Source organism: Rhodnius prolixus, unplaced genomic scaffold, assembly GCF_049639745.1.
Source record: "Rhodnius prolixus isolate KJV_2025 unplaced genomic scaffold, Rpr scaffold_9, whole genome shotgun sequence".
NCBI classification, from domain to species: Eukaryota; Metazoa; Arthropoda; class Insecta; order Hemiptera; family Reduviidae; genus Rhodnius; species Rhodnius prolixus.
This window is the reverse complement of record NW_027411604.1, coordinates 15,274,822-15,302,683: the sequence shown is the minus strand read 5'-3', so window position 1 is coordinate 15,302,683 and position 27,862 is coordinate 15,274,822. Positions and strand designations below refer to the sequence as shown.

Here is a 27,862-nt window from a genome sequence, read left to right as displayed (position 1 = left end):
ATAGAAAGTGAGTTTGTGTTTTAACCGATCTTTTTGATGACACCTTTCTTTTTTTCCATTATCCATTTGTTTATGTGAATAAAACTTTTTAGTTAATATTTTGGTGATATCATGAGCAACAGAGGCCATTTTAAAACTGATTGCAGTCTGGCATGTCTACATATCAAATTTGGCCAAAGTAGAAAGATCTACAAAGTGTTACCACGCACTCGGTCCCAACGGTGTACATCTTTCGTCTGCTCCTGGGGAAAACTCCTCACCTACTTTCAGCGAGCTTTTGGGTTGGATAGTTATCTAGAACCAGCTTTCATTTGACTAGCCCATGCTACTAGCCACTCCTAGCGATTTCTGAAGTAACTGGCCCGGACCAGGCACCTTCGCAGACTGGAAAGAAAACTGTCGCACATGATAGCGTTGCATTTGCTGTTTCCGATACTAGTAGTACTTTTAGACCAGAGGAGATAATAAGGTAAAACAACAGCCAGAAAACAGTTTAGGTACTTCCTAAACTGTAGTTATGTAAACACATCAACCTTAGATGTAAAAAATTAAAAAATGTAATCGTTAACAATCATAAAACCCGGAGATGACCAAGTTCCTTAGTCGAGAGCTTGACGAAAAGAAATAATAAAAAATTATGTCTGAAATTGGCCATAATCTTCCTTTCGGATCAATGAATCAATCACCAGAAACGATGAACAATATTCTACAAAAAGTTCGGTTCGTACTTCTTGAGATTGACGGTTTTTGAATCTTATTGTTCACAATAATCATGTATCTTTTTCAGAAAATATTTTACTAATATTAAGAAGCTCCAAAACATGTTTTATGAAAGAAAATTTCGAAAAATTCGCCTTCACATTAGCAAAGAAGTCTGTAATATCAAGCAAAAATTAATTGAGCATATTGCTTTTTTCAATCAACTGACTTTTGAAGATAAGATCAAGATTTATTGAAGTGCATTTCCTAGTAGATTAGACCTTGAAATATAATTTTACTTCAAATACAGTCAGACTATCATATTCAGTTGGTTTTAACTTTATATTTCCACTCATTTGCAATCATTTAACCTTCAGACTTGGCTGACAAGTTTTTTTTTCATGCGCTAGAGAGTTCATTTCATTTCAAAGAGGATGTTGATCTACAAGTATGTATGACCAAGTTTTAAGAAATTCTTAGATGCATTAAGAAAGAAAGAAAAATCCAGAAAATCAATCCATTCAAGTAGAATCAGAATCATTTTTATAATTTTAACAATTAACAATAAGATTGGACAATTACAAACTAAGAGATTTCTGTCCTTTTTACTTGGCTTCCATAAACACCGCCAAAATTATTATTATTTTCGACTCTAGGGACCTCAAATGTGCATTACCAGTGAAAACAAAAAATATCAACAATTTTACATGCTCCTTAGAAGTAAAAGAGTGCAATAAGTAGACTGAACAAACGAATAATGTGGGTTAAAGAGTGAACTTAAACGAAAGGATTGGTTCTATAAAAATTACTAAATTTGACATGTATTTCAAACATTAGCTAGCAAAGCACTAGAGCTAAATTAAATCGTAGAAGTGGTAGGTGGAACCCAAGGCTAGAGACAGGTGAAAAAATTTCAGCATTATGTATCGATCTATCTATAAATAGGCTGGTTATTCAACTATCATACAATCAGATGATCCACTGGCCACCTTATATAGTTCAGGGTCTGACAACGGAAATACTACATGATTTTTGTCGGGATTTGTAGTTAAAGTTGAGCACACACTTCACAAAGGCCACTCACTCAGACCTTTTTGGGAAAAACAAAAAAAACGAACGTTCTGTCCGGGAAAATACAAAAGCGTAAAACTGCTCAATTTCTTCTTATGAGAGTTAATATATATATATATATATATATATATATAAAACCTTACCTTCCAACTTCAGAACACGGTGTACCGTCAGTACAAACGGCGCCTTTGTTGAAAACACGTAATACTGATGGAGAAGGTGGTAGTTTTACTTCTGGATTTGGTGGTACCAATTTTGTAGCTGAAATCTTGTTGCGCCACATAATTATGGTGGCTAAAATGGATACAATCAGCACCACACTTATACATATACATATTGAAGCTCTTCTGGTAATACTGGCCGGTCTGAAATCATCCACAAATCGTATTTTAGTAAACTGTTTAAAAAACAAATTAATAAATGCTTTTAAGACGTACTTTTTGTTTAATTTGACTTTTTAACACCTTTTTTGATCAAGCTTAAATTCCTTGTAATTGGTCCAAAGTTAATAGTCTCACAGATTTAAGAGAATTTATTCCAAATAATTGCAGACCGATTTTATTATGTGTTAAGCTAAAGCTATTCAGTTATACATTATTAGAGAGTCTAATTAAATGTGTCTGTTCTATATGAAATTAAATCTGGCTTTTGAAAAGAGAGGCTTCATGTTAAATCTGTTTATCCTAAATGCAATGATTTAATGTCAATAGACAGGAATATCAGATTTATTTCCCATTATTGCAGACTATTAACATTTTTGTGTCTGATGCAAGTACCAATTATCAAGAAATTAAAGAATTCTCTTCAAAGTTTATAGACAAACATACATTCGCTCATAGATGGTATACGTTCCTCTTAAAATAGGTGAGAGAAAGTAAAAATTGATAACCGGATTTTGACAGAAGTTTAACGAATTTGTTAGCCATAGCTAAATAGAATGCAAAGGATCTTCCTTTCATTTAGTTCACTCACCTATTGCAACACTTTTTCATTTATATATATGTATATACAATGAATATTATGCATGAAAAGATAATTTTTAATTTTTAAACAAGATTGACAAATTGACAATAGGTAATAACCTAAATTAAATACCGATATCAAACCATTAAAGTGTTAATATTTTGTAATAATTTTATGTTGGGAAGTTAAATTTTTTATCGGAAAGAATAATTAAGAATCACCTGAAGAATATATATTTAAAATGGAAATAACATAACAGCAAAATGAAGAGATATTTATGTTGTAAATAAAACTGGCTGACCAAAGAAAGGGATTAAAATATCATGGTACTAAGTGCATATTTTACATTTATATTTTGATTTCTGTGACAAAAGAAATTGAATCTGTTATACTATGTATGTATAATAATATGACTCTATTAAAAGATGGGAATATTCGGGCGCGCAGAGCGTGTAATTTGCAAAGGAATTTTTCTTTACCATGAACATGAACCGCAAATATTCTTATCTTATTTACTTCCAATCTGTCAAACATAGAAAAACAACGGAAGACGTCAAAGCATAATTTAGCGGTGGATCAGCAATTTTAGCGTAATAAAATTGTAAAAATTAATCATTAGAGACGAAAAATGGCAAACGAAAACAATTTTCAAACGAATCAAACCATGAGACTTTACTAAATGTTTTAAATATCAAGAATCCAGTAATTGAATTTTTACTCTCAGGAGTAAATCTAGAGATATGAGATATTTTGCTCATTGAATGCAACAGAAACACAACATACACATCCAATTTTTGAGATAAAAAGCGTTATAAAGATTTCTTATAACTTCTCTTTTCCCTGTTTACTTAGTTACGTGTTAATGACCTGCATATACCAACACTTTATTTAATTTCATATTCCAGCTCAAAGTATTAATTATAATTATGGTACATATAAGTTGTAACATATTGTGTTTCTAAAGACTGAATTTTAAAAAGCTGGAAATTTTAAAGTTGAGGCATAATTTTCTCATAAAATAAAATAAACTTTTTACTAAAAATATATTTAAAAAAGCTATTTTGTACAATAAAGTGATACATCTACCTTCTAATTACTTCATTTGTGCATGACATTTTGCATTTTGTTTTTTTGTGTTTGTTAATTTTCTTTTGCTATCCTCATTTGTTTAGTAGGGCTGTTTATATTAGTTTATTGGCTCTTAAGTCTTAAATGATTACCGTTACGTTTTTTAAAAGAGGACTACCTGTTTTTGAATTACAGTGACCTGGTGGCTACTAACACACATCTACATACTTCCCAATTTTCTATAGCTCTTTTTTTGGACTCCGTAAACCTCAAAATATGTATTCAAGAGAGAACTCATTTTAGACAATTTTTATACCATGCTCTTTTCACGAGAAGTAAAAGGAGGTAAAAATCAATTTACAAAAAAGTGCTGTAATTATTAGATATTGTGAAATCAAATTGAAAACAAAAATTAAAAGAATAATACTAAGCAATGAAACACATACAATTCTTGAGGATAAATTGTGAAAATTACAATTTATGTTCCATAAGTAGTGAGAATAGTTGCATCATAATAAACGCTAGGCTAGCGATATCTATTGGTTCAATGTGTGCAGATTCTTTATTTATATCCTGACCCCGATAAAATTTCGCTGAGATCAACATAAAATATAAAACAAAATGTCACGGTTAATCATAAATTGCAATTTATGATGAAAATAATCATAATTTAATTTTCTTTTAATCATCAAATTAAAAAGTAATCATCAGTATCTTTGCTTACACGTGTATGAGATACTTCCATACATTACAAATGAATTTCACTATATTTATTTTCTTTTCTTATAAAAATGTGAGTAAATATGTACATAAATCTAGTACTAATCATATATCTTTAGGTAATGTGAAATAATAAATCATTAAATTGAGAGAGTTACAGTTCTATTTTTAGAAAATTTATTGACGATTACCATCTCCAACCTGTTGTCTTTATATCAACACCAATCTGCTCTTATTTTGGCTTCAGCTATAAATTTGTTTCTATTAAAATTTCTATTCATATTCGCGTACTACGTGGATATAATATTAGCGTCTATGGAAGACTCCAATGTGCCCATTTACGTATAAATAACACTGATATTAGTATTAGTAGATTTTGTAAGCCGACGATATTTTGTATTGGTGACAATCACTCAAGTAGCTCTCTGGACATCTATAATAGAGTGACGAGAAGAACTGAGTAATGTGTACATTGTTACAAACCAAAGTGAAGTAAGTTCCATGTCATGTGAAGTAAGGTAGAAGAAGAGAGCAATGAGATAATTTAAATGGTCAGTATCTCGAGGGATGCTAAGTTTTAAACAAAATACGCTAAACAATTAATGTGTTTTACATAATTTTGAATGCTTTAATCTGTTTCTGAGTAAATCCAACTATAATTCTCCTGTAAGATTTGGAGTGCTGGATAGCAATGACTGCTGCCCATGTTCTTTAAGAAACTGGGAACTTAGATGTTTGGTCATTTTTAAAGAACTTTAGAAAAATAACTAATTAATTGAAGTTAAACAAATCGGTATTAAAAATTTATTTTTTATTTTTTCTCTGAATTTTCTCCATAAAAAATTTAGGTTAAGCCTATCCCATCAGAAAGAGGAAAAAATGAAACTAATGCTACATCTCAATTCACAAATCTACAAAAAACCACTCAAACTAAAATTGCATTTAAAAAAAATAATAATAAAATCTGTATTTTATACAGTTTGTAAACTTTATTCGTTTTACGTAATAAACAATTATTTATTTTTCATACTTTAAACAAAATATGTGTTTCTTTCAGTTATACAGGTTTAACATAGAATGATGTAACTTTGTCTTGAATGAAACTAGTCATTAAATGTTACTAACAAGTGAAACGTGGCTTTTATCCAATATTTGTGTAATATCAAATTAGTTTCTTGTTGGAAACTGATAAAAAAAACTAACAAGATGAATAGATTAGCACATTTGTTGACTAACCAGTGTTTCCTTAGATTTGCATTCCAAAAAATATCTAGGGCTCTACCGGAAGAATATAGGAAATCAGTAATGGAGAAAAAACAGAAACGATTTAGTGCAAATTCATAAGCGCCTCATGTTTGGTGTACATCGCAATGTGCTAAATAGCCAATTTACGTTTTTATTTGAGTATCTTCTCAGTCTATTTCCATCATTGATCATTGCAATTTCAGGGTATTCTGATGACTACTGAAAGTTTCATCTATTCTGAGCAATATGGAGGTCATCCAGGTAAAATTCATTCTTTAGGATACCTTCTTCTCTAGTAACATCTAATTTTCAAAGTATCCAAGAAGAATAAGCTAAAATCAAAGAAATTTGTGGAACTCTATTGTTACAAACCTGAGTACAGTACTTATTCTTTCTTCAAAATTTAACTTTTTAATAATTTACACAAAATTATAGGGAAATGGACCGAGCAAAGTAAAACTATGACTGCTAGTAAAAATAAACAGGTTTTTCCAGATGTACATTGCGTATCACTTAAAAACATAAAAATAAACTGGGTATATCTAATCTTTATAGAATTCCTAGGTGGATAGATATAACAGCTGTCACTGAAATGAAACAAATATAAGGAAAAGTATACACTAAACGGTTATTTTTATGGTTTCCGTACTGTTAAAAATTAATGTTAAACACCAGACGGTAAAATTAGTAAGCTCCGTTCCTCTAAGAACCTGCCACTTTTATTAGCTTATAAAAATAGAAGTTTAAATTGTAGAAATTAAATCTAAATCTCTAATCTTTATGATCGTTAATTATGTTGTTAAACCTCTTGGGAATTTAGTCGATTGTGAGATGATGACGGGTCTTTCTTGGACTTAGTCTCAGAAATCTTGTTGGTTCCCTCTCTGGACGTTGTGATTTAAGGAGATAATAAGAGACGGAGCAGAAAACCCTCATCCATCTTATGAGAAGGTTATGTTTTTAGCTCTTTGGTAAGAATAGATTGGATGAGCAAAGCCTGTTTTCTCTTAAGATGGTCGATTTGTTCGAATAGCTATGAATTATTAATTGGCTGAGGCCTGGAAAATCAATTTCATCCTAGACTTGATCCGCTGCTGTTGCTTTTCTTTGGGACACCTATATAGGATCCAGAACGTATAGTTGCTCATACCTCTGGCTAATAATTATATTGTGGAATCAGAATTGTCGCGTTTAACTTGTCTCAGTTGGTTGTAATAATGTTAATAACAATTAAAAAAGTTAATAACCTAAATTAAATACCGATATCAAACCATTAAAGTGTTAATATTTTGTAATAATTTTATGTTGGGAAGTTAGATTTATAGATAATAAAAGGTGTGTAATTAAATAATTTTTTTATTATGGTGAAGAAATGTTAATGATGATTCATCTTCTACCAACCTCCGCTGTTAATATAATGCAATATTTTTAGATCTTGATCTTTAATGTTTTGACCATTAAATTGAACAGGATTTTTTCTTTTTGTGATTAAATGCTCCATTCAATAAAAATACAAATAATTTGAGGTTAATCATTGATTTCTTGGAAATTATATTACCCATATAATTCTAATTAATCATTGAAGAAAAAATCAACTTGATGAAAGCAAATGTTATTAACTCATAGCGATTAAAAAAATTCATTCCATTTCGATGAGTACCATCGAATTTGATGTAATCATCATTTTCAATTATTATTTATTTATTGTTACTTGCTTATAATGCATTGTAGCAAGGGGTTGACCCGTGCCTTTACATGGATAAAATACAGAAGATACATGAAAAAAGAAAGAGAAAGAGAAAACAAAAGTAGATTCACTTTACGGAGAAAAATAATAATAATATACAATAAAGAAAAAACTTATTAAATTAATGAGAACAAACTAATTTTTATTGAGTTAATTATAAAAAAGTACATATATTTAACTTTGTTTACTGAGTCGAAACTTAAGAGATTCTCCAACATAATTTTAGGCTGAATACTAGAAGAAAAGTTAATGTGTTGCGCATGCAAATACTTGGCTCTTAAGACATCCAATATCGGGCAGATAATTAAGAAATGAATTAAGTCATCTTGATCTTTTCCACATAATGGGCAGGGGGAACCAGTATTAAATTTATAGACCCTACCAAGGATATACAGTTGAGGCTTCTTCTCAGACATTAATCTTAGTTGACTGGTATCTCTGATCATATCGATGTCACATTTAAAGTGAATGTATTGTTCACCTAAACCAAAACTGCTAATATTCCTAAGGAAAGAGTTAAACCTGGCGTTTAACAGAGATTCAACATCCTTACTAATTAGATTATTGTTGAACCTTGCCATGATATCCGTCAGTTTACCCTCAGGTATATACTGTTTTTCCCAGACATCATCGGAGCCAATAATCTTAAATTGCTTTCGCAAATTAGCGGTCCAGTTAAAAGGGATGTTAGGGCTATCAATGTTGTCAAGCAACGCGGCATAACAGATACGGGGCAATCTATTTTCAGGCATGGCTAAGATTTTCTGCCATAAAAAGACTGTACGTTTAAACATTTTTGAAATTATGTGAGTGTGGCCAACCTCCAACCTGACAAATGCATCTGGGGTATTCCTGGATAATTTTAGCAAAATTTTGAAAAATTTTAGAGGTATTCTCTCGGCAATATCGGCATATTTGAAGCCCCATAGTTCAGATGAATATAGGAGAACAAACTCCTTACTGACTCATTTTCAGTTGCTACCATAGATTTAGAAGTAAGAGAAAGGAGAAAAAAAGGTAAAAGACAATTGGTGTATTTTGCGCCGCAGTAATTTTAAAGTTGATTTCTTTCTTCGTTAAAGTTTAGTAAAGTCGTTATTACCTAGTTTATCCCCACTACTGTGATGTGAAAAAAAAAAACTAACACACATCTGAAATAAGATATTTAGTAACCCTGTTACAAGAACAGACGACCGAAGTTGTCCTTCAAGATCACTAACTATAGTTTCAGTTACATAACTATTATAATAATTTCTAAATGAAAAATAGACCCATCATCATAGTTCTATTTCTGCGATTACTACACAAAAAAAAGAGAGATTATTCACCCAGCATAGGATGTACACATAACACACAAATGGGATCTGCTTTGTTGCAGAGTAAACTGATGTGGTAACTATTTGTTTGCTCACAAACAATTGAACTCTTATTCAGCGTCACACATATGCTTTTTTTTCTTTGTTGTAACCTGCACAATTACAGGCATGTGTATTTTGAGTACAAATATATGAAAATCTACATGTATCTCTCAGTATTCGAAACACAAATTCAGAGAGAGCATAAGTATTTCTTATAAAAGTGGCAGGTCCTAGATCAGAAAACCGACGTTTGAAGAAAAACTAGATAGTCCTTTGAAAGTACAATAAAATTGGATTTCAACAGGGGGAATTTCCTGGTAATTAAGCAATCCCATAATTTCATAATACAGAGGTGCAGGATAACAAAGTTTGCGCTTATTAAAGCTGGCTATTCGCTAGATATTTTTTTGTTCTTAGAAGACATCGATATACGAAGAGAAAAAACTTCGAAATATCTAGCTTTAACACAGATTACAAAAGAAGGTGTCCTATGTTTTTGTGACAAAATCAACTATTTAATAAATGTTACACTATCTTGATCAATCTTTGCAAGTTACTCTTTCTTGAAATTTACAATTATAGTAGAAAAATAAAAATCTATAGCACCGGTTACACTCGTTTGAAAATATTTTGAATAAATGATAAATATAATCATTATTTGAAGAAATTGTTAGCGTAGGTAGTTTTATCTTTAGGTATATATGTATATATATTTTTTTAATGATTGATAACAGGTAAACAACGATAAAGACAATATCGGTTTTTATCAGTTACATTTCCTTTATGTGCTAGACTTATTGCATAAAGTTATCCACAATATGTTTATATTTACTATGTGAAAGTGGCTGAACAGAATGAAAATATTCTGCACATTGATGCTTTGCAGGGAGACGAGGTTCCATACCAGAGTATTATAAAGATCTTGTTCCACACTTCGAGTCTTCAACTTTAAAAACATTAATAATTATTCTCAAAACATTCTACCAACACCATTTTGGAGTCTGCTGATGTAGTTAATATAGATAATTAATCAGGTTTTGCTGCAACCATAAATTTACCAGCTTCCACAAATTTGCCATTACTTCGTCTATGAAGAATCATCTCTAATACTTAAAAAGATATTATTACAGATAATTGAGGTTTCATAGGTCTAGTTTTTTAGCCATTCACTTCATACAACTTAACAGATACAGACCAGCTTCTCAGATCTTCTAAACTTTTAACCGCACAGCCTATCTGTTTGACTATATACTTTTTTCTCTTTGAACTATTTTGTATTGGAGTAACCATTTTGTTTCTTAAACTTATCTTAAACCTTAAACTTATTTAAACTTAACATGAAAGACCTGTTTCTATGGTCACAGTTCAAAGCAAAATCAACAGAGAATATATTTTAGAGTAAAAAAGGGCCACACTCATTTTTTTTGTTGGAAACCCATTGATTTTTCAGCAAATTTGTCGCTTTTTAAAAAAAGTGAGATAAAGCAGTTCTAATATTTGTTCGAGTCACTCTGGATATTATTTTTAAGTATTAAAAGAAAATCTTTTTCATCTAAGAATTAAAGAAATTTGTATAATTGAATTTAAATCCATAGTCGAATGGTTACAATGCTTATTTAAAGTGATAAATTGAAGATGAAATCTAAGTGAATTGCAGCAGCAGATGGAAGGTCATAACATAAGCCACAGCTGAATAAGGTAATTATTTGACAGATGTTTCGAAACAGATTTATACCTTTTCTTAAGGACCGTTAGAGATGAAACATGAAAGAATAAATTAATTTAATTTTGAAGTAAATCTATTTTCTCTTTGATGCAAACAAAATATGTTTTTATCTTTTATTCAAAATAACTTAAAATATTGAAAGTGTCCACACATTGTACTTCTTCCATTTTTTGCTTTCTTTAAAAAAATATAAACTCTACATATTGTTTATTACAATTGCAGTATTTGAAGGATATTGCAAAGTATTTTGTTCCCGAAAAACAACACTCCAACTTCTAGTATATATATATTTAAAAAGAATTACCATATTCTTTATTAAGGATAAAGTAAATGTCAATAGCAATCACAGCTTCCTTCCTCGTGTTGAAAAGAGAATTTCGAAACCAGCCAAACAAGGTCTCTCTCTCTTACACATACACACACATCCTATACAAGAAACTGAGACTCGTTTTGCAAAAGCCGGACGATCTAGATTGTTGTCCCGCCAGGCTTGTTTACAGATCACCACAGTTTCTTTTTTAACTTGTTTATTTTTTTTATTTCAACTTCTTATTGCGCCTGATTCCTTTTTTAGAAAGGTCGCTAACCTTTATCGCCAGTTCTTTCTTTCAAAGAATTTTATTTTCTTTTCAATGTTACTTCAACTGTCTGGAAATAAACAGCTTCAGAGTTTGATGATCAACTTCAAGAGGTTCACTTTTAGCCTTCAAAAAATTTACTGAAGGACAGCGATTGCCATTATAATAAAATAAGGAAATATTTCCTTAGTTAATCAATGTAAAATATTTAATCAGTATCAATGGTTTAAGAATTAAATCAGTAGTTGATGAAGGATACCTTTATCACACTCTGCGTAGCTCTCATATTCTCTTCAGCACTCATCTCCTCTCAATTCTTCAGCAATGCGGATCTTCTTTGCAAAATCTCTAGCAACAATTTTCTTTTAACTTGCTACCTAATCAAGATGAATCAATAATCAATTGGAGGAAAGTTATTCTGGACACAGTTTCTTTTGATACAAAGAAGTTACTAACAATTATCATCCTGTTTTAGAACTGAAGCAAGTATAAAATACTTCTGAATATCAAATAGACGTACAGCATAAAAATTACAAATATAAATATTAGTTTTATATTGTTAAATTTACTAGTAACACTGGACTTAAAATTTCAACTATTTTTTTATAAATTAAATAAACAAATTTGAAACTAATAATAAATAATCTGGAATGGTCTAATATTATTTAAAAAGAATTAATTACAAGAGTTTAAAACAAATAGAACGGTGAGAAACGTGTTGTTTCGTTTGTGGTAACATGCGCCGTCACTAGGCGACAATGAAAACAGGTCTCTTAGATAGAAGGTCGAAGTTCTAATTTTGTTTACATAGCAACATGTTTATGTATCCTGGTTTTTGTGGAAGTTAAAAATAGTTACGATTTATTTATAATTAAAACTAATTGATTTGCCTTTGTTTAGTTTTAAGACAAGGAATTTTGAGCAATAACTAGTTATATTTTTGTTTTTGTTTTGGTTGAGGCTTTACAAGTTGGAACCCGGAACCTTCTTCAGTGCACTGCCCAGCTTCGGAAAAAACGTTCTCTTGTGACAGATTATCCTGCCCATCACTTGTAAGAGGATCCTTGGAAGAGAAAAGTTAAGGACAGGCTGGATTCGAATCCTAGATCTCCGCAAGGGATTGCAATGTACTGACTACTGAGTTAATTTCATCCCTTTGCAATATCTAGCTATTTATTTTTATAATTTTAATCATGTTTAAAGCCAATTCTGATGCTGATAATAAGCAAACTGCTGGAAATATTTAGCTACACTTGTTATGATTTACTGCGCAGTAAGTTGGTATTTTAACATAAATTATTTGTGGGCTGACATACAACCAGATGTATGCTTTCATTATCATAATAATAATAACTGAAGTATAATTATTCGCATTAATTTCTTGTGTTTCTCGTCTCATAATACTAATTAAGCAGATATTCTATTTATTGAGCAGTAATCTTATAACTTTAAATTTTGAGACAAACACAGGTGGAATCATAGAAAGGACCCAAAGCCTTCCCATATCTGGCATACCTTCTTCTGTTTGACATCATCCCATATTTTCATGTCACAAAATGTGCAAAATGGACGATTGTTGATCGGTCTTGTGCAAGAGCTTGGCTGGCGGTGGTAGTCTAGAATGATCGTCTATCGTGGTTCAATGATCGTCTAGAAAATGCTAAAGCCATGCCTGGACAGTTTAGTTGGCAATCTACTGTACAGAAATTCATAGGTTCGCCCAACGTTTGGCTTTGAAATTATGGTTTTTTTTTTGGCTTTTAACGCATAAATTAGTATTAGGAATCTATTTATGGGAGGACGGATTAGAAACTGCCTACTCTTTGTTGCTATGTACACAGGGCTATTAATGTTAACTGTTAAGAACTAACAGTATGGATCAGCTGACTGAATGAAATCCGTATTTGAAAAAGACACATGGATTCCTCTGTAACAGTAAAAGGGAGGTTTCTTCATTTGTTAGGTTCAGAGAACCTGTGTTACCTTATAGATTGAACAAAGAACTCTTGACTGTAGAAATAATATTTAGATACAAACTGATAAACAACTCGTGCACTGTCCTGATTTCTTAAATGACCTCAGCTTTCACATTCATCCTTACAGTTTATCTTTTAACTTTTAATTCCACGATAGCCGAATGGTTAAAGGCGCTACCAGCTAAAAGCTTAAGATGTTCTGTGGTACTGAGTTCGATTCTCGCTCTAGGCTTAAGATATTAATTGATGTATCAAATGAGAAATTCAAGTAAAGTACATTTGATATCTACCACTGTCCACGACACCTGATTGGTGACTGGAATTACCGCGAAGCCCCGCTTGAAAAAAGGCATCACTTCATATAGTTCTATTTATTAGAAATATAGAGTTATTATGGCTTCTAAATTCAACAGGTTTTACATTCTGTTGAAATCCAATAGAATCCTTTCTCAGACATTTTGAAAAAATATGTTTACACAACTACTCTTAATATAAATATAAACAATATTTATTCATTAACTAAAACAAAAATGTTTTGTGGGCTATTAAAGGGGACAATGTAACAATGTTAAACTGTCAACATGTGTACTAACGCAGATAAGTAATGATGATAAAGCACTTTAAACTGTCATTGAACAGTAAACAAAGCTTTAAAAAGAATATCCTCGTTCTCACGTATACAGGAAGTAAGATATGGTGTGATCACAATATTTTTTACCTTCCGACTGTCCCTGACAATTTGGTCAAACTTTCAACGCGTTTCAAATGTAATTAGTTTTATTGTCAGCTTTTGTCCAACTTAGATTAACTAATTGAGGGTAATTTTAGATTAGTTGCGTAATTAAGTTAGCACCAATAATTATTTTTCATGAATTTAATTGAATTTTTAAGGGGATTATTTATTGCTACATACAAAAAGCATTATTCGAAACTCTAACTTAAAAAAAGCTTATCCAAATTTATTTATTTATTGTTATTAAGCTTAGATGTGCTCTTGAGCCTTGAATGTGTAAACATTTTTTATATCGCTCCGTAATTAAACTTATTTTTCAGTGGTTTTTATAACTTGGATTGACGTGATTTTCTGCACAAACGTTTCTCAAAAAAAACTTATCCCAAAGGAAGAAAGATTATTTTTGCCAATTTCTGTCATGAATTTTACTTTATATTTTTGCCAAGTTTTGTCTTGAGACTAGGTCACCTTTAGGGTCTGTGGAAAGTTGAAAGCTTGGCAAAAAAAAATACAAATAAATAATGACTGAAATTGGCAATAGTCTTTCTTCTTTTTTGGATTAATGAATCAGTCACCAAAAACTGTAAACATTACTCTATATTTTTCAAATACAAATATTCTTTGAAATACAATGTAGCATTAGTTTATCCAATTTAAAACTTGCCAATTTCTGTAGATATAACCTTTATTTACTATTCAGGAAAATGCTCTTTTGTGCTGCCACAATTTTTTGCAAATAGATTGTTTTTTTTTTTGTTCACTCGTTAGCTCATCCGTTTTTGTCAAACTTTTTGAGTTACAAACAACTTTCTTAATATACAGTGATTATTAAAGCAGTCGTGCCGAATCAGTTGCTTTAGCGAATAATTTGAAATCTACATATTGAACAGACTCCTAAATTGAAGTATTGCATGGTTATCATTAAGTTTTATGGTGTTTTTTGTTTAATGAAGTTTTAGACCGGATATGCACATTTTAGGGTCACTTAAAAAAAAAAGGTTTTATAATATAACTAATTATTGCATCCTACGTCCTAACTTAGTCATCTTATAGGTGAATACTATTTCTAAAATTAAAATCTCACTTTACCGAACGTGATTTCACTTTGTTTTTCTTTCTTAAAAATAGAAGAAGCATTAAACAAATCTTAAAGTACAACTTTTATAATTTAACCAATTTAGATCCAACAGAAGTATGGAAGAACTCATTTGGACTACCCACTTAACTTTAAGCTTTATCTATCTAACCCACGGACAGCTCTATCCTCTAATAAACAGATGGACTCCAATTCAATTCAATTATTACTTTAGTCTACTATATTCTACAAAAGTTAGAATTTACTGAAATTCTTCTGGATGGGGCTTAAAATTAAAAAAAAATATCTTTTTTCTTACTCACCTTTTTTGAGAGATAGATTCTCAAAACCGGGCCAACAATTTATTTTAATAAACTATATCATTTTTCAATTAGCTTAAACGTTTAATTACAAGTTTACATTGAATAGCTTTAAAAATAACATTAAAAAAAACAATAACCAAACCAATTAAAAGAATTTCAACTAACTGCCTAATGTTAATGTTGCTATTTAAGAAAGTATTGTTATTTCAATAACTAAAATTAAAAGAAAGTAATTTCTTATCTACAGAAAACATAAAATTATATATATGTATATTTAAAAAAAAAAATAAAATTGCCCTAATTCATTTACGTTTTAAAAATAATTAAAGTTCAATATTTGACCTTGTGTTGAAGGTGAAAGGAGGAATAGTTTAACGTTCTACAAATGTCTTCCAATCTAATTTTCGATTATTACTTTTTAACGAAAATATTGCAATATTCAACTATGTGCCATATTGAATTTATACTAAAATTATATTTCAAATTTTGGAAATTTTCTTTTGCCACAAATTACGTAATAATTAAATTGCCTTAAAACATATAATTTGTGTTGGAAAATTTGTTGAATTCAATAATTTTGATTGTAATAGGAATAATAATAATATAGAGAGAGAACACTGCCCGGAGTCCGGCTCTGAAACCTCAGCTGTTGATGCGCCAAAATAAATAAATAAATAATAATAATAATAAAGGAGGTAATTTGAAGAAAACGAGACGTCAAAGTTCTTGCATAAAAAAATTAGAAATATCTAATCATCAGCTCTGAAAAATCCATTAATTTTCTTTAAGAAGTTTCGAAGTTTGATGACATACCTAGGTTGTAGATTGAAGATAATAATAATCAAATCTACAACTATCTGATAGATTTACTGTAGCTCATAAATGTCAGTGATTGCTCAAAATGGCTGCATTGTATAATTAGTTGTAACTAAGAATGGCTGTTGTTATTGTGAACTGGTGTTTGCCTGTGGGCATGCTAAACCCAAGTATACACTCACATCAAGTACGTCTTCAGGACCTGGTAATAGGCCCTGAAGAAGTGGCTAGGGGAAAATGTTAGGCCTAATATACACAGTGTCCAGATTTAATTTATACTCTTGATGATCGCCTAGATTGAACTTTACAGAAAACGTGAAACAATCCTCCAGTATAGCCCCTAATTCCACTGATCATTTTTCCAATTCAAAGTTTTGGACTTTTCATTCTGATACTTTATAATAATAAAGGTATCAGAACAGTACAATATGCTGAAATTACATTCATTCTGTAACAGTGAGCTGTAAAAAGCTCCTAGGAAGAGAAAATTCCAAGGACCAGCAGCTGGATTCGAACCCAGGACGAAATTATATAGCTAGCAATGTCATCGCTGTGCCCAAGAACTTTTCACTCTGCCCTCAAAGCTAGAATGGGAAGAATAACCTAGATGGACGGCGCCAAGGTTATTCAGAACAAGAAAGATGTTTTTCTAAAATGTTTTTCTTTTAAGGCAAAGTAAACACAGGTAAGTCTTAACAGACCTAATATTGCGGCAAATGATAAGAACAAGCCTTAACAAAGCTAGTATTATTTATCGTAAAAAATGTTTTATCCCTTTTCAAAAATAAATAAATAAATAAAAAACTAAAACAATAAACAAAACGTTATTTGTTCTGCTAAATTTAAATATGTCAGCTATACTGCTGGTATGTGCGTCATTCAGAGATGGTGATAATTCCTACATTATCTCTTGTTTTATTCTGCAAATGCAAATGTATTCAACTGTCATTTTAAAGAGCTGTATTTGCAGTACATTTCTAATAAAATAATTGCAGAGAAAATTTTAAATTTGATTAAATAAAAATTAGATGAATGGTCTGTTCACGACTACAGCTTAATGATATCCAATGTGTAATGAAATTTTTGACTCTTACTAAAAAGTAGGAAAAATTAATTAACCAAGAACAGTTCTCGAAGAAAACTTATAGATACAATAGTGACAGATTTCCATATTGTTTTAGTACCCACAATCTCTGCAGCACCTTCATCAGAAAGTAATTAGGAAATGAGTGTTCGCTGTGGGTACGCGAAACCCACTGTTAACCACACTTCTGAGTACTGTTTATGTAATATTTGAATAAGCCATGCAGCACTGATTGTATTGCTAGGCTGGGGCTGGAATAGTCGCAGGAAGGCCAAGATCCATAAAGCTAGCCCATTTCGTCCTTCAGTAAAACTAAATGGTATTCTATTTGTACTAAAATGTGTTCAACCTTTACAACAAAAATTAAAAAATATAACCATATACTTCACAGGTTTTTAATAAATTTTTTTCAAAAGTTACAAATTTCCGTAAACAAAAGCGATAGTAATTAATTATTGGTTTAATTAAATTTGTCCTCATTTAAATTTATTCGTGTAGAGTATTTATAAATCTATTCATTAAAGCAGCGAATCAATAAAAATAGTGAAAGTAATAATAAGATAAACTAAAATAAACGAGGACAACCTACTTTCAATATTAAAAGAATATTTTAACCTAACTAATTGTGAAGAAAGAATTTAATTATGATTTCAAAAGTAACACCTCTTATCCATTTGTTGATAAGTTCCAAATTTTTTGTTTTTTATTCTCGAAGCTTATCTGCAAAGAGATAAAGCAAGTACTAAGAATAATAATTGAAATTGTTACTGTATAATAATTTAAGTAACTTAAACAAATAAAAACAAACAAAAAACTGCAAGTCTGAACTGAAGTAATCAAATGAATCATAAGTAGTCACTGACGTTTGCCGTGCTGAAAATTCTCCATATTTAAGTTCTGCAGTATACATTTAGCAATGCGATAACGCGCAAGACATGTTTGTATTGCGATACAAGTATAACGCAGTTACTGCACAAGCACAAACTCATGTCTCTGCAGATATTCTTACATACCTAGTACTGTTTAAAGGTTCTAACTCCGAACATATGAACCATAATTAATTCTTACATACTTCATTATGTCATTCATTAAACCGAGAAGTCTATGCCAATCCCTTCCCAAAAAAAAATGCTTTATTCTAATATGAAATGATACTTTTGTGGATAACTACGAATGTATGTAGGTTCACTACATGTAAGCCACTTTAAAATTCATGAAGAAAAAAAGTTTGATTATTCTCAACGTCTCAGATACACTATTTTTATGAGTGACTAATAAATGAGCCGTTCACTGCACATATTAAATATCTTCACTTTTTGAAATATCTTAAATTTAAGCGTTAAAGCACTTGGTTCCCACGTCATAGCTTTTTATATTTAAAATAAATTTCCCAAATATTAAAGATTAACTCCATTAAACGACAAAAAATGATTTGGCCATCGAATAATGAAATAATTTATTTCAAAAGCTATTTTGATTAACCCTGTGCTCTATTTGTAAATAGTTGTAATAATTCAACTCAAATTCAGTAGCAGGCGCTGAATGATAACGGTAAATTTATTTGAAATTATACACTAAACAGGAATAATTAAAAAAAAAACAATCTACATTATTTCGTTGCTTTTCTCCATTTTTTGTTTTATGGAGTGAATCGAATTGTGTAGTTAAATGTCCATCAAAATTCTTCAAAATCGAAGCTTTGGACAACTCATTTAATTGGAAATTCAATTTCTTTTCAAAAATCTATAACTAAAAGTGATGGACTGACTGATTAGTGCAGTATATTGACGATCATAAAAGGTTTCACATTGAAAACTAAAATGCTATTTACAATCATACACTTATCTGCCACAAAAGTAACCAAAAATTTAACACTCAAACTCAGATTTTAGAGATCATAAATATTTCATAAATATTTTACATTTTTAAGTTGAAATTTTGCGCAATATTGCATCAAATCACAGAGATTACAAGGATGAATTGTTTCTTTATTAGATTACAAAATTCTAGAGAAAGGAATGTTGTGTTTTTATTTATATATCTTTGTGTTATTAACAATGATTTTATCATTATTTATTGAGACTATATATAATTGACTGTAAATGTTTAATAAAATTAATGCTTGCATAAAATAAAGCAATATGTTATCTGAATTATTTATATATATAAAAAAATCAACGTCATTTTATGAATAAACTTCATGTTACTAAACCTACACCAATCTTTCCAATCTCCTTAATTTTTATTAATTTAATTTTTTAAATAAGAAAAACAAGAATATAATGTCAATAACGCACATTTCAATATTTTTAAAATAATGTAGAAGTTTTTTAGCTGCAGTTTTTACAATTGCCGCAAGATGTCAGAGCAACACACTCCCTAAAGGAATAAATTAGATGAAAATTCATTTATTGCTAAATTATAAGGCATTTTAGAGTATTAATTACTTTAGAAGAATAAAAATTACCAATATGAACGGTAATTGAAAAATGTGAGAAAACAAAATGTAAATAAATATGGTCATATAAAGATGGTTTATACCAATGTTATCTAAACTAAATAAAGCATATTAAGCTGAGGGCCAAAACAAATAAAAAATAGTGTTTTTTCTGTGTTAATAAATTCCTCTAATTCGGATTTTGTTGTTAAAGTCATTTGCTGAAAATTGCTTTTCAAGTAGTCAGGACCAGTTTAATATTAAGCTTTCCCAAAAAATGTATTGGGCGATTAAACCAGCAAATAAACTGTGCTACAATTTTGTTGCTAATTCGTTTGTTGCTTTAGAATGATGCAGAAACATTAAAATTAAACATTAGTTTGACAAAAACCATAATATAGGTACACTTCTCAGCCCAGATATTAGATAAAGTCTCATGAATTGCCGTCACAATTTTTAGTTTTTGCGCATCGACTTCGATGATTATTATCGCCATAAATTTGGTTTCCTCCTGGTTCTAGAGCTACTCGCGCTGGATGGCACATGCTTTTCTCCAATAATAGCTTCAACATGCAGCACCTTGTCCAACAAGTAGCCATCATGATATTGTTATATCCTTAGGACTTTTCTCAAATGAATTAGTTGCTTCACATATTTGGTACAATATTGTTTGAGCAATATTTACTGGTATCCAATTTTGTTGCTATCTGCAAAGCACGTTAAGTCATTGAAAGATAGGCTAATTCAGTTCTTTATGCAATCAATTCCTCTTTGTTAAATTAATCATTTTCTCGGGCCAAATGTGGTACCAAATTGTTCTAGAAACACGTACTATCGAAATATACTGGAATCCGATTTAGCTGCTTACTACCAAACACGCTATTACCTATGTAATATTTATGCTATGGATAGATTGCAATTTAAGTGAATATTTTACATTTAATACATTTTTAAAGTGTAAAGATTGCACTTTCATATGCATTATAGAAATATATACATAGAATATGTTGTGTAGATAATGTACTGTACTGTAATAATTATGAAGTGACATAAAAATGTGTAATTTTGAACTATGAAACATGAGCAGTAATGTATAAAAAAAAATATGTATGTACTAGAAATATAATCTTACAAAACTTATTTTGCATATTCGCAATCGTCCAATAATACTTTATAGTAGCTAACAGCTGGGACCAATATCTTGATTAATCTTAAATCAGATTTGCTTTTCAGGTGATGGTGAATTAACTATTCCAAAAAGACATCCATTTCAGGTTAAATTACATATCATTTGCAAACAACAGTCATCTCAGAGACGGTAAATTCACTTTTAAAAAAAACTGTCTCTTTGGGTCAAAAACATTTTGTTTCAGTTAACCATGACTCTTTGCAAAAAGAAGTAAAGTGATGGCCGTCATAATCAGATTGTTAATTACAACAAAAAGACATTAGTAAGTAGTGTTCGGAGTTAAGCAGATTCGAAAGGACTAGTTTACAATCAATTAGTAGTAAATAAAGGCCTTTATTTGTTTGTTCAAGTTTTGAATTATTTGCATAGAATTATGCACTTGGGTTAATTAGTTTCTTTATATTATTTTCGATAAATTATCTATTTTCAAAAGAAATCATGTAGAAGTTCTGTTATCAAATGTAATATTCACTTCATAAGAAAGCTTTGTTGTGCTAAAGTTTTATTTTTATTTTGTTTCTTGTATTAGTTTGCAATACTCGAAATGAATGCCCAAAGCTAATATTAAACTAAAAAATAAGATAAAGTTCATTCAACTTCTCACATCCCTTCACTCATAAGGGATGAACAGGTGTTGCCTCCACTGTCTCACATATTCTACAAAAGGGGTTAACTCCATTAACTCTATGAGGCACACGATTTTAAAGAAAATAAAAGCCCTAGTTGCTAATAAACATTCATTTCCATTATTTTACATATGTAATCATTACTCTCGAAATAAGAAAAAAAGAAAAGAAAAAATTAATACCATTTCAATAGTCCTTTTTTAGTGTGGGATACTGGTATTGTATAATACCACTATGCAACTAATGCTTTATATGATGTTCATTCAAACACAACTTTTCACCAAAACAAAGCGGAACTTTGCAGACAGTACAGCACTGTCCTTCAGCGCACTGTTCCTTGAAATGTTTTAAGTTTCATGTTTTGACTCGATTTTTTTATAAACACTATATGAATTAACAACAGCTGCATCCAAATAATAGAACAGTATGCGGTGCCACCATTTTTTACTATCGGTCAAGTTTATAATTGATATAAAAATTGTTTCACTTATTTTCGCATTTACCATTGGTGCATAGCACTGCCAACTGAATGAAAAACTTTAAATAACATATTAAGCTGTATGTATGAATAACTTCAACTTTTCGAGGTGGGTTAAAATATATCCCACCAAATGGTGGGACAGTTTTTAACCCACCTAGCCGCAAATAGTTAAGTAGAGATGTCAACTTAAACGACAACGCCTACAAAGGATCCAGAAAGGAATTATCTGAGAGACGTCTGCTACAGAATCAACTAAACATCAGTGTGTTCATTTGAAATAAACAATTTTTGTTTGTTGAATATGTTGTCAATAATATGTACTGCTATCTCAGAAGATTCAAGCCAGGAATGTGTTTCAGATAAAACATTAGTAGCATTTAAATGGGTAAATAGTATAAGAAGTTTAAATTTGTGATTATTTTCTTGCAAAGCTAATTAAGCGCGTCACTAACTCTTTGAAAGTTACATCACTAGTTTCTCTGACACCAGCTGCGATATTTAAAAACAGACCAATTCGTGATAAAATTAAATTTAGAATAATCTTCGCTAAATCTATTAGAAAACACTCTAAAATATTCCAATACATTTTTCAGATATAGTATGAAAAAAAATGAGAAAACTAAGCACTTAGAATCAACAAAATATTTCCCTTGTTCCTTAGATCTATTTAAGGCTCCAGGACCTAATCATAGTCAGTTCGCATAATACTGTTCAAAATTGGCTTGTGTGAATCTATTAATTTAAATTCACCTTCTAAATTTTTGTTTAAAGATGTGAGATTATACGTAAGAATCAGGGCTTTAATTAGGTACTTTTTTAAAAATGGTCAAAGTAGGGTTTATTTCAACGTTACGCTTTTTCGGGCAGTTTTTAACGATCAACCTGTACTACCAGACAGTTTTACTGTTTTGTACCATATGTGAGTTTACTACCGAACATAATCAAAATCAAGAAGGTTATTAACAGAAGCATTTTTACTAGTTGCACCCTCCACGAAATGTGAAGTTATTTTCTCTTAAGTGAGTACTCAGAGGGCAGTGTACAATTTGCCATTAAGAGTTACGTTCCAATTAGTTCTGCATTGAGTATTAATCGCTCTTACTCAGGTAAACCACAAAGTGTTAGATTTGAAAACAAACAAATTAATCAAATTACGTACAAGTCCACCTACTTGGAACGAAAACTTATTGTTTTCCTTATTGTTAACTGTTCTATTCTGTCCTCTCTTCGGCGACAAATACGTCGAACTCTTGGACGGTAAGATTCCATCCATCTCACTGGTGATTTTATTTTTCTAATAAAAAGTTGCAAGCGATTTTCTTTTTAATTTCTTTCCAAGAGATAAATATACAGCTTACAACATGCAACCTAATATTAGAAACACCGACAACAATTCCACTGTAAGATCTATCGATTTGACTGGTTGTTTTGCGCTGGCGCATTGATGGTGTTACATTCAAACCATGACCCATTCATGCATAATAACACAGCTAAAGGAATTGATGTGCATGCATTTGAGAACACTAAGAAAATAATCATATAGTTTTATAATTATATCCAACCATGCATCTTATATCCATGGATTCCATTTTTATATACCTCAATTGTAATATCATAAAACTTAAATAACGAAAATTTGGGATAACATTTATTGGATGGAAAGCTGAACCACCCATCTTCTTGTGACTAACTGTGACCTCTATTGACTTCTTGCGACTATAAATCATCTATTGAATTATGGGATTTTTTTTTTTTTGCTTTTTGACCTACTCCTTTTTTAAAAATACTTCCTAAATTATTACAAAATGAACTGAATATAAAACAATTATCATTACAAATGTAACAAAAACTAATTCTTCACTAATTTGCAGGAACTGAATTTAGCAGATTTCAAAATAAATGTGACTTCCAAAAAAATACTTCCTTAGATTTTTGAAACGAAAAATCAAATTTTATTTGCAAATGAAAATACATAAGAATCGATATTAATACAAACTTGAAATGATTTAATCTATTAGGGTGCTTTGCCTCCGTAGAAAAAAAATATATGTTTCTAATAAAATCCTGCTTCGATGATTTGGCATGATGCAATATATACTCTTAATGCAGGAAGTTTAGAAAAAAAAAAAAAAAAATCACTGACATCCTCTTTTTTTTGAATAAAATAAAAATTCAAGCTGGAACTTGTATTACTTTGCAATAAAATGAGGGTATAGCATTATAAAAACCACAAAAAGTGTATGTTGCTCGTTGATTACAGGCATTCTAATCGGAAATGTTAATTGCATGTTGATGATACATTGTCATTAATGTAATTAAGAGGAACATTTGTTTTAACCTTTTTACTGTTGACTAGTATTCTATGCTCGGAAATAACTTCACAACCAAAATGTTAAAATAAGTTGGCAACATTTATAGAAGATAAACCGTTTAGTTTTAAATAAAAATGATGGTTGTATCTATTGTGGTTAGAAGTTTAATGACCACTGTTAATGGTATATGTTGCCTTAAAAAATTCATTAAAAATTCAAAAACCCATTTCAAAGAAGGGATTGGCCACGACAGAACTAGGATCTAATGGACGGTCTTCACCCGTTGGGGAGATGTTTGGAGTATTGCATAATCTTTAAGAAAAGGAATGTTCTAGAAGGGAAATTGGTCTTGTTTCTTGATGAAAGCATCTTGCGAGAATTTTATTAAATACTAAATATTCTTTGGTTCATTCTATTGGTCTAAATATAAAAAGTCCTTAAACATTTACTCTTTTTTAAAATTTTATTTTAGAGCAAAAACGTTCTGCAACAATTAGATATGCTAATAAAGAGACGTGAGAGAAGTAATCACACAGCGTTTACCTCCGAAAGTAGGTTTTAAATACTGACTTTTATCAGCGTTAAGCGCCGACTCCGACGCCAAATGGGATGGTCGAAATGAAAAAGAGATGAGAGCTGATGGATTAGTTAAATGGATTATGATGACAAAAAAGATGAGAATGAAAGTAGCATGATGATTTAAGTTCTCGATGAATGGTACGTTGAAGTCAGTAAATGTTTAATCTGTGAAGATATTTGATCAGCAATGATTGGAGTAGATACATGAGCTGTTATTTTTGAAAGTGGTATAAGTCCATTTTTCCATGTATCGAAATATTTAAGGTTTTGCATTTAAATTAATTTAAAAATATTCGTAAACCTTAATCTATTCAAGTGATGTTATTAACACTATACACCTTTTAAATTTTATTATGGAATAATAATTATTACAATTCTTAAAAAAATAAACGATTTTTTTTTTAGCTCCAAATGGACTTATACCACTTTCAAAAATAACATATTGCAAGAAATAAAAACAGGAGTAAATTTAAGTCCATATTTTTACAGACATTATAGCTTTACTGAAATGGGTTTTTATGTAAAATATTCATGGGTCTTATTTCTATAACAAATAAAATTCAAATATAATATTCATGGGTCTTATTTCTATAGCAAATAAAATTCAATATTCCAGGCAAAAAATTTATTACTCTAACTTACCAACATCACTATCAGACCAAATTGACATATTGTCGTATTCTTTACAGGTATATGAACTCATTGTAACAACTATCATTATTTATCTAAACCTTTGATTTTCCGCTATAATAACAATTATATTTAAATATTACTCACGCTGCAACCTATTAGTATAAGAACAAAACAGTAGGACTTGCGAAGAAGAACTAAACAAAATCAGTTTTTACTTACTTCTCATTTCAACATAACAATAATACCGTTATCTAGTTAACAATGTTGTTTTTAATATACTAACACTATCTAGTTTTAGTAATATAACACTATTACTTATCTAAGTAATATCTGCTAACGAGCAGCGTACACTGAAGTAGCAATAATCAAAAATAATTGCAAAAAGAAAGTTGTTTTAATTATAATTATTAGAAATGGACTTATTCCACTTTCAAAAAAAAAAAAATTTTGTGATAACATTTAATAGTCAAAATTTTGACTTTATAAAAAAAATCGTACTCCATTGAATGTATGATAATAAATATGGAAAGAATGTGTCTATATCTTACTGAAATTACCATTAACTCATTTTTTTAAAAATTGGACTTTTACCACTTTTAAAAAATAACAGCACACATATTGGAGAGCTTTCCTCATTCCTGCTCACACTTCGAATTACCAAGACCTAATTGGTTTAGGCAAATTTTTGTAAATTCTTGCTTTTGTTGTTCAGTATTTATTTTGAACAAAGATGGTAAAATGATATGGAAGTTTAAAGGCCATTTTTGAGAGAATTGTCGTTTCAGTAAAGTCGCATTTTTACTTGATATCAGACATGTCTCTGAAACGTTTTCAAAATCGACAAACTAAAATGCTAAATTTGAATATTCAGCCACTTTTCATTTTTGTAATAATGCTGTTCACACAAGAAAACAAGCGTTTAATGTATGCGGGTATTTGGTGGGGCTCAGAACATGGATTTCTGGTAAAAAGATACTTCAAAAAATGTCATCCGAGTGATTAATGATAAGAGAAAGTCTTTCTTTATCTATTTTCACAATGACAAATATTCTGACACTCGCTTTTACCTTTTCACTGAAATGGATAGAACCAAGTTACTTCGTAGGAGTACAGAAAAGTATCATTCTGATGACAGTATTTTCTGGATTTTTAGGAAAATCGAGAAAGAATCTCTGTTACAATTAACAATAAAATTATATTTGTAGAAATATTTGAAAGAAATGATATTTGAAGAAATATCCCTAGTGAAACAAGGTAAATATAATAGCTGCTGTCGTCAATATAATATCATATTTCCAGATTTTCATTATTAACATTTAGAAAAACGAACGAAAATAAATAGGTATCGCTCAATCATATCAAACAGAATCAAGCTAAATTATGTGGAGTACTTCAACTAAAGAATGAGGAACATACCGGTTAACAATCATTTAACTTTCATAGTCGTTTGAGAAAATACCATTACAGAAAAAGAAAAAATTAAGGACTAAATAGCCATCGTTAGAACACTCAAGCATTAAGTAAGTACAAAAAACATTAAGACTCAAGTATTGGTGTGTATGTGTTTCTGTGTGTGGAACAGGGAGAGACTATTGACAATAAACATGTTTTGGTAGAACCTCAGACCTCTCAGATACAGAGCAGTAAAAAAAATAATTAGTTACAAAATAAACAATAAGATACACAAGTCTATCTTTAAGTGAATTACCTTCTCCGTTCTTCTACATTTAATTGCATCATCCTGCTAATTCGTTCTTTCTGTTTATTATCTAAGATTAGCGTCACTCAAAGAACCAAACCTTAATAAAGAAGGGAAAACTACCTTCAAACATTTATTTCTAAAAATATTAAATGATTTTTTTTTTTTTTCAAACAGACTGATACAATCATTTCACAAACATGATTACACATTGACTGTAACATGATTTGTTCTTTTGAGTCCTTACATGAGTAACTGTACCGCTTCCTTTGCAGTCCCACTCCCACTCTGGAGTCTGGCTAGACATTCATCATTCATCATTCATTAAATTTAAACTAGTCAACGAGTTGTGAAACTATTGAACTAGTATACTAGTTGAACTCGTAACAGGATATTCTGTCTCTGCTATAACATTAATTAGAAAAAAAGAAGAAAAGAAATATTATTACATTTACATTGCTTGCATTTCAAACCAAATTCCTATAGGTTATAACGCCTTTATTACGTATATTATATTCTGTACCTCGGAAGGAAAAGGCACCATGTTACAAAAAGTAAGTTTTACAGGAGAGTTAAATAAAGATATTTTTCTAAATTCATTTTAGTTCTATTTTTCCGGTTATACTCTTTCCTGTACTTCTTCGCCATAATTATTACAGTAGGTATCGCCACTTTAACTCCCATATTTTAAAATATTTTACTTTGATTTCCATTGTGAACAAAT

At 30.2% G+C, this 27,862-nt stretch overlaps 1 protein-coding gene across 6 annotated transcripts in view; it reads right to left on the bottom strand.

The window, feature by feature from the left end:
- LOC141454751 (scoloptoxin SSD14-like) overlaps nucleotides 1-27,415 on the bottom strand; it is a 36,505-nt gene extending 9,090 nt beyond the window's left edge. Inside the window, exons 1-2 of one of the 6 annotated variants that reach the window (XM_074129321.1) lie at nucleotides 27,148-27,415; nucleotides 1,914-2,135 (exon numbers count right to left, since the gene is read on the bottom strand). In XM_074129321.1, the coding sequence (XP_073985422.1) occupies nucleotides 1,914-2,135; nucleotides 27,148-27,179 (254 nt within the window). In that variant the 5' untranslated portion in view covers nucleotides 27,180-27,415. Of the gene's footprint in view, nucleotides 1-1,913; nucleotides 2,136-10,901; nucleotides 10,927-23,074; nucleotides 23,339-23,514; nucleotides 23,635-25,448; nucleotides 25,637-27,147 lie in introns of those variants that run through there. The other 5 variants (XM_074129322.1, XM_074129319.1, XM_074129320.1 and 2 more) reach the window with 5 other exon arrangements.
- Between the last annotated feature and the right edge of the window lie 447 nt (nucleotides 27,416-27,862).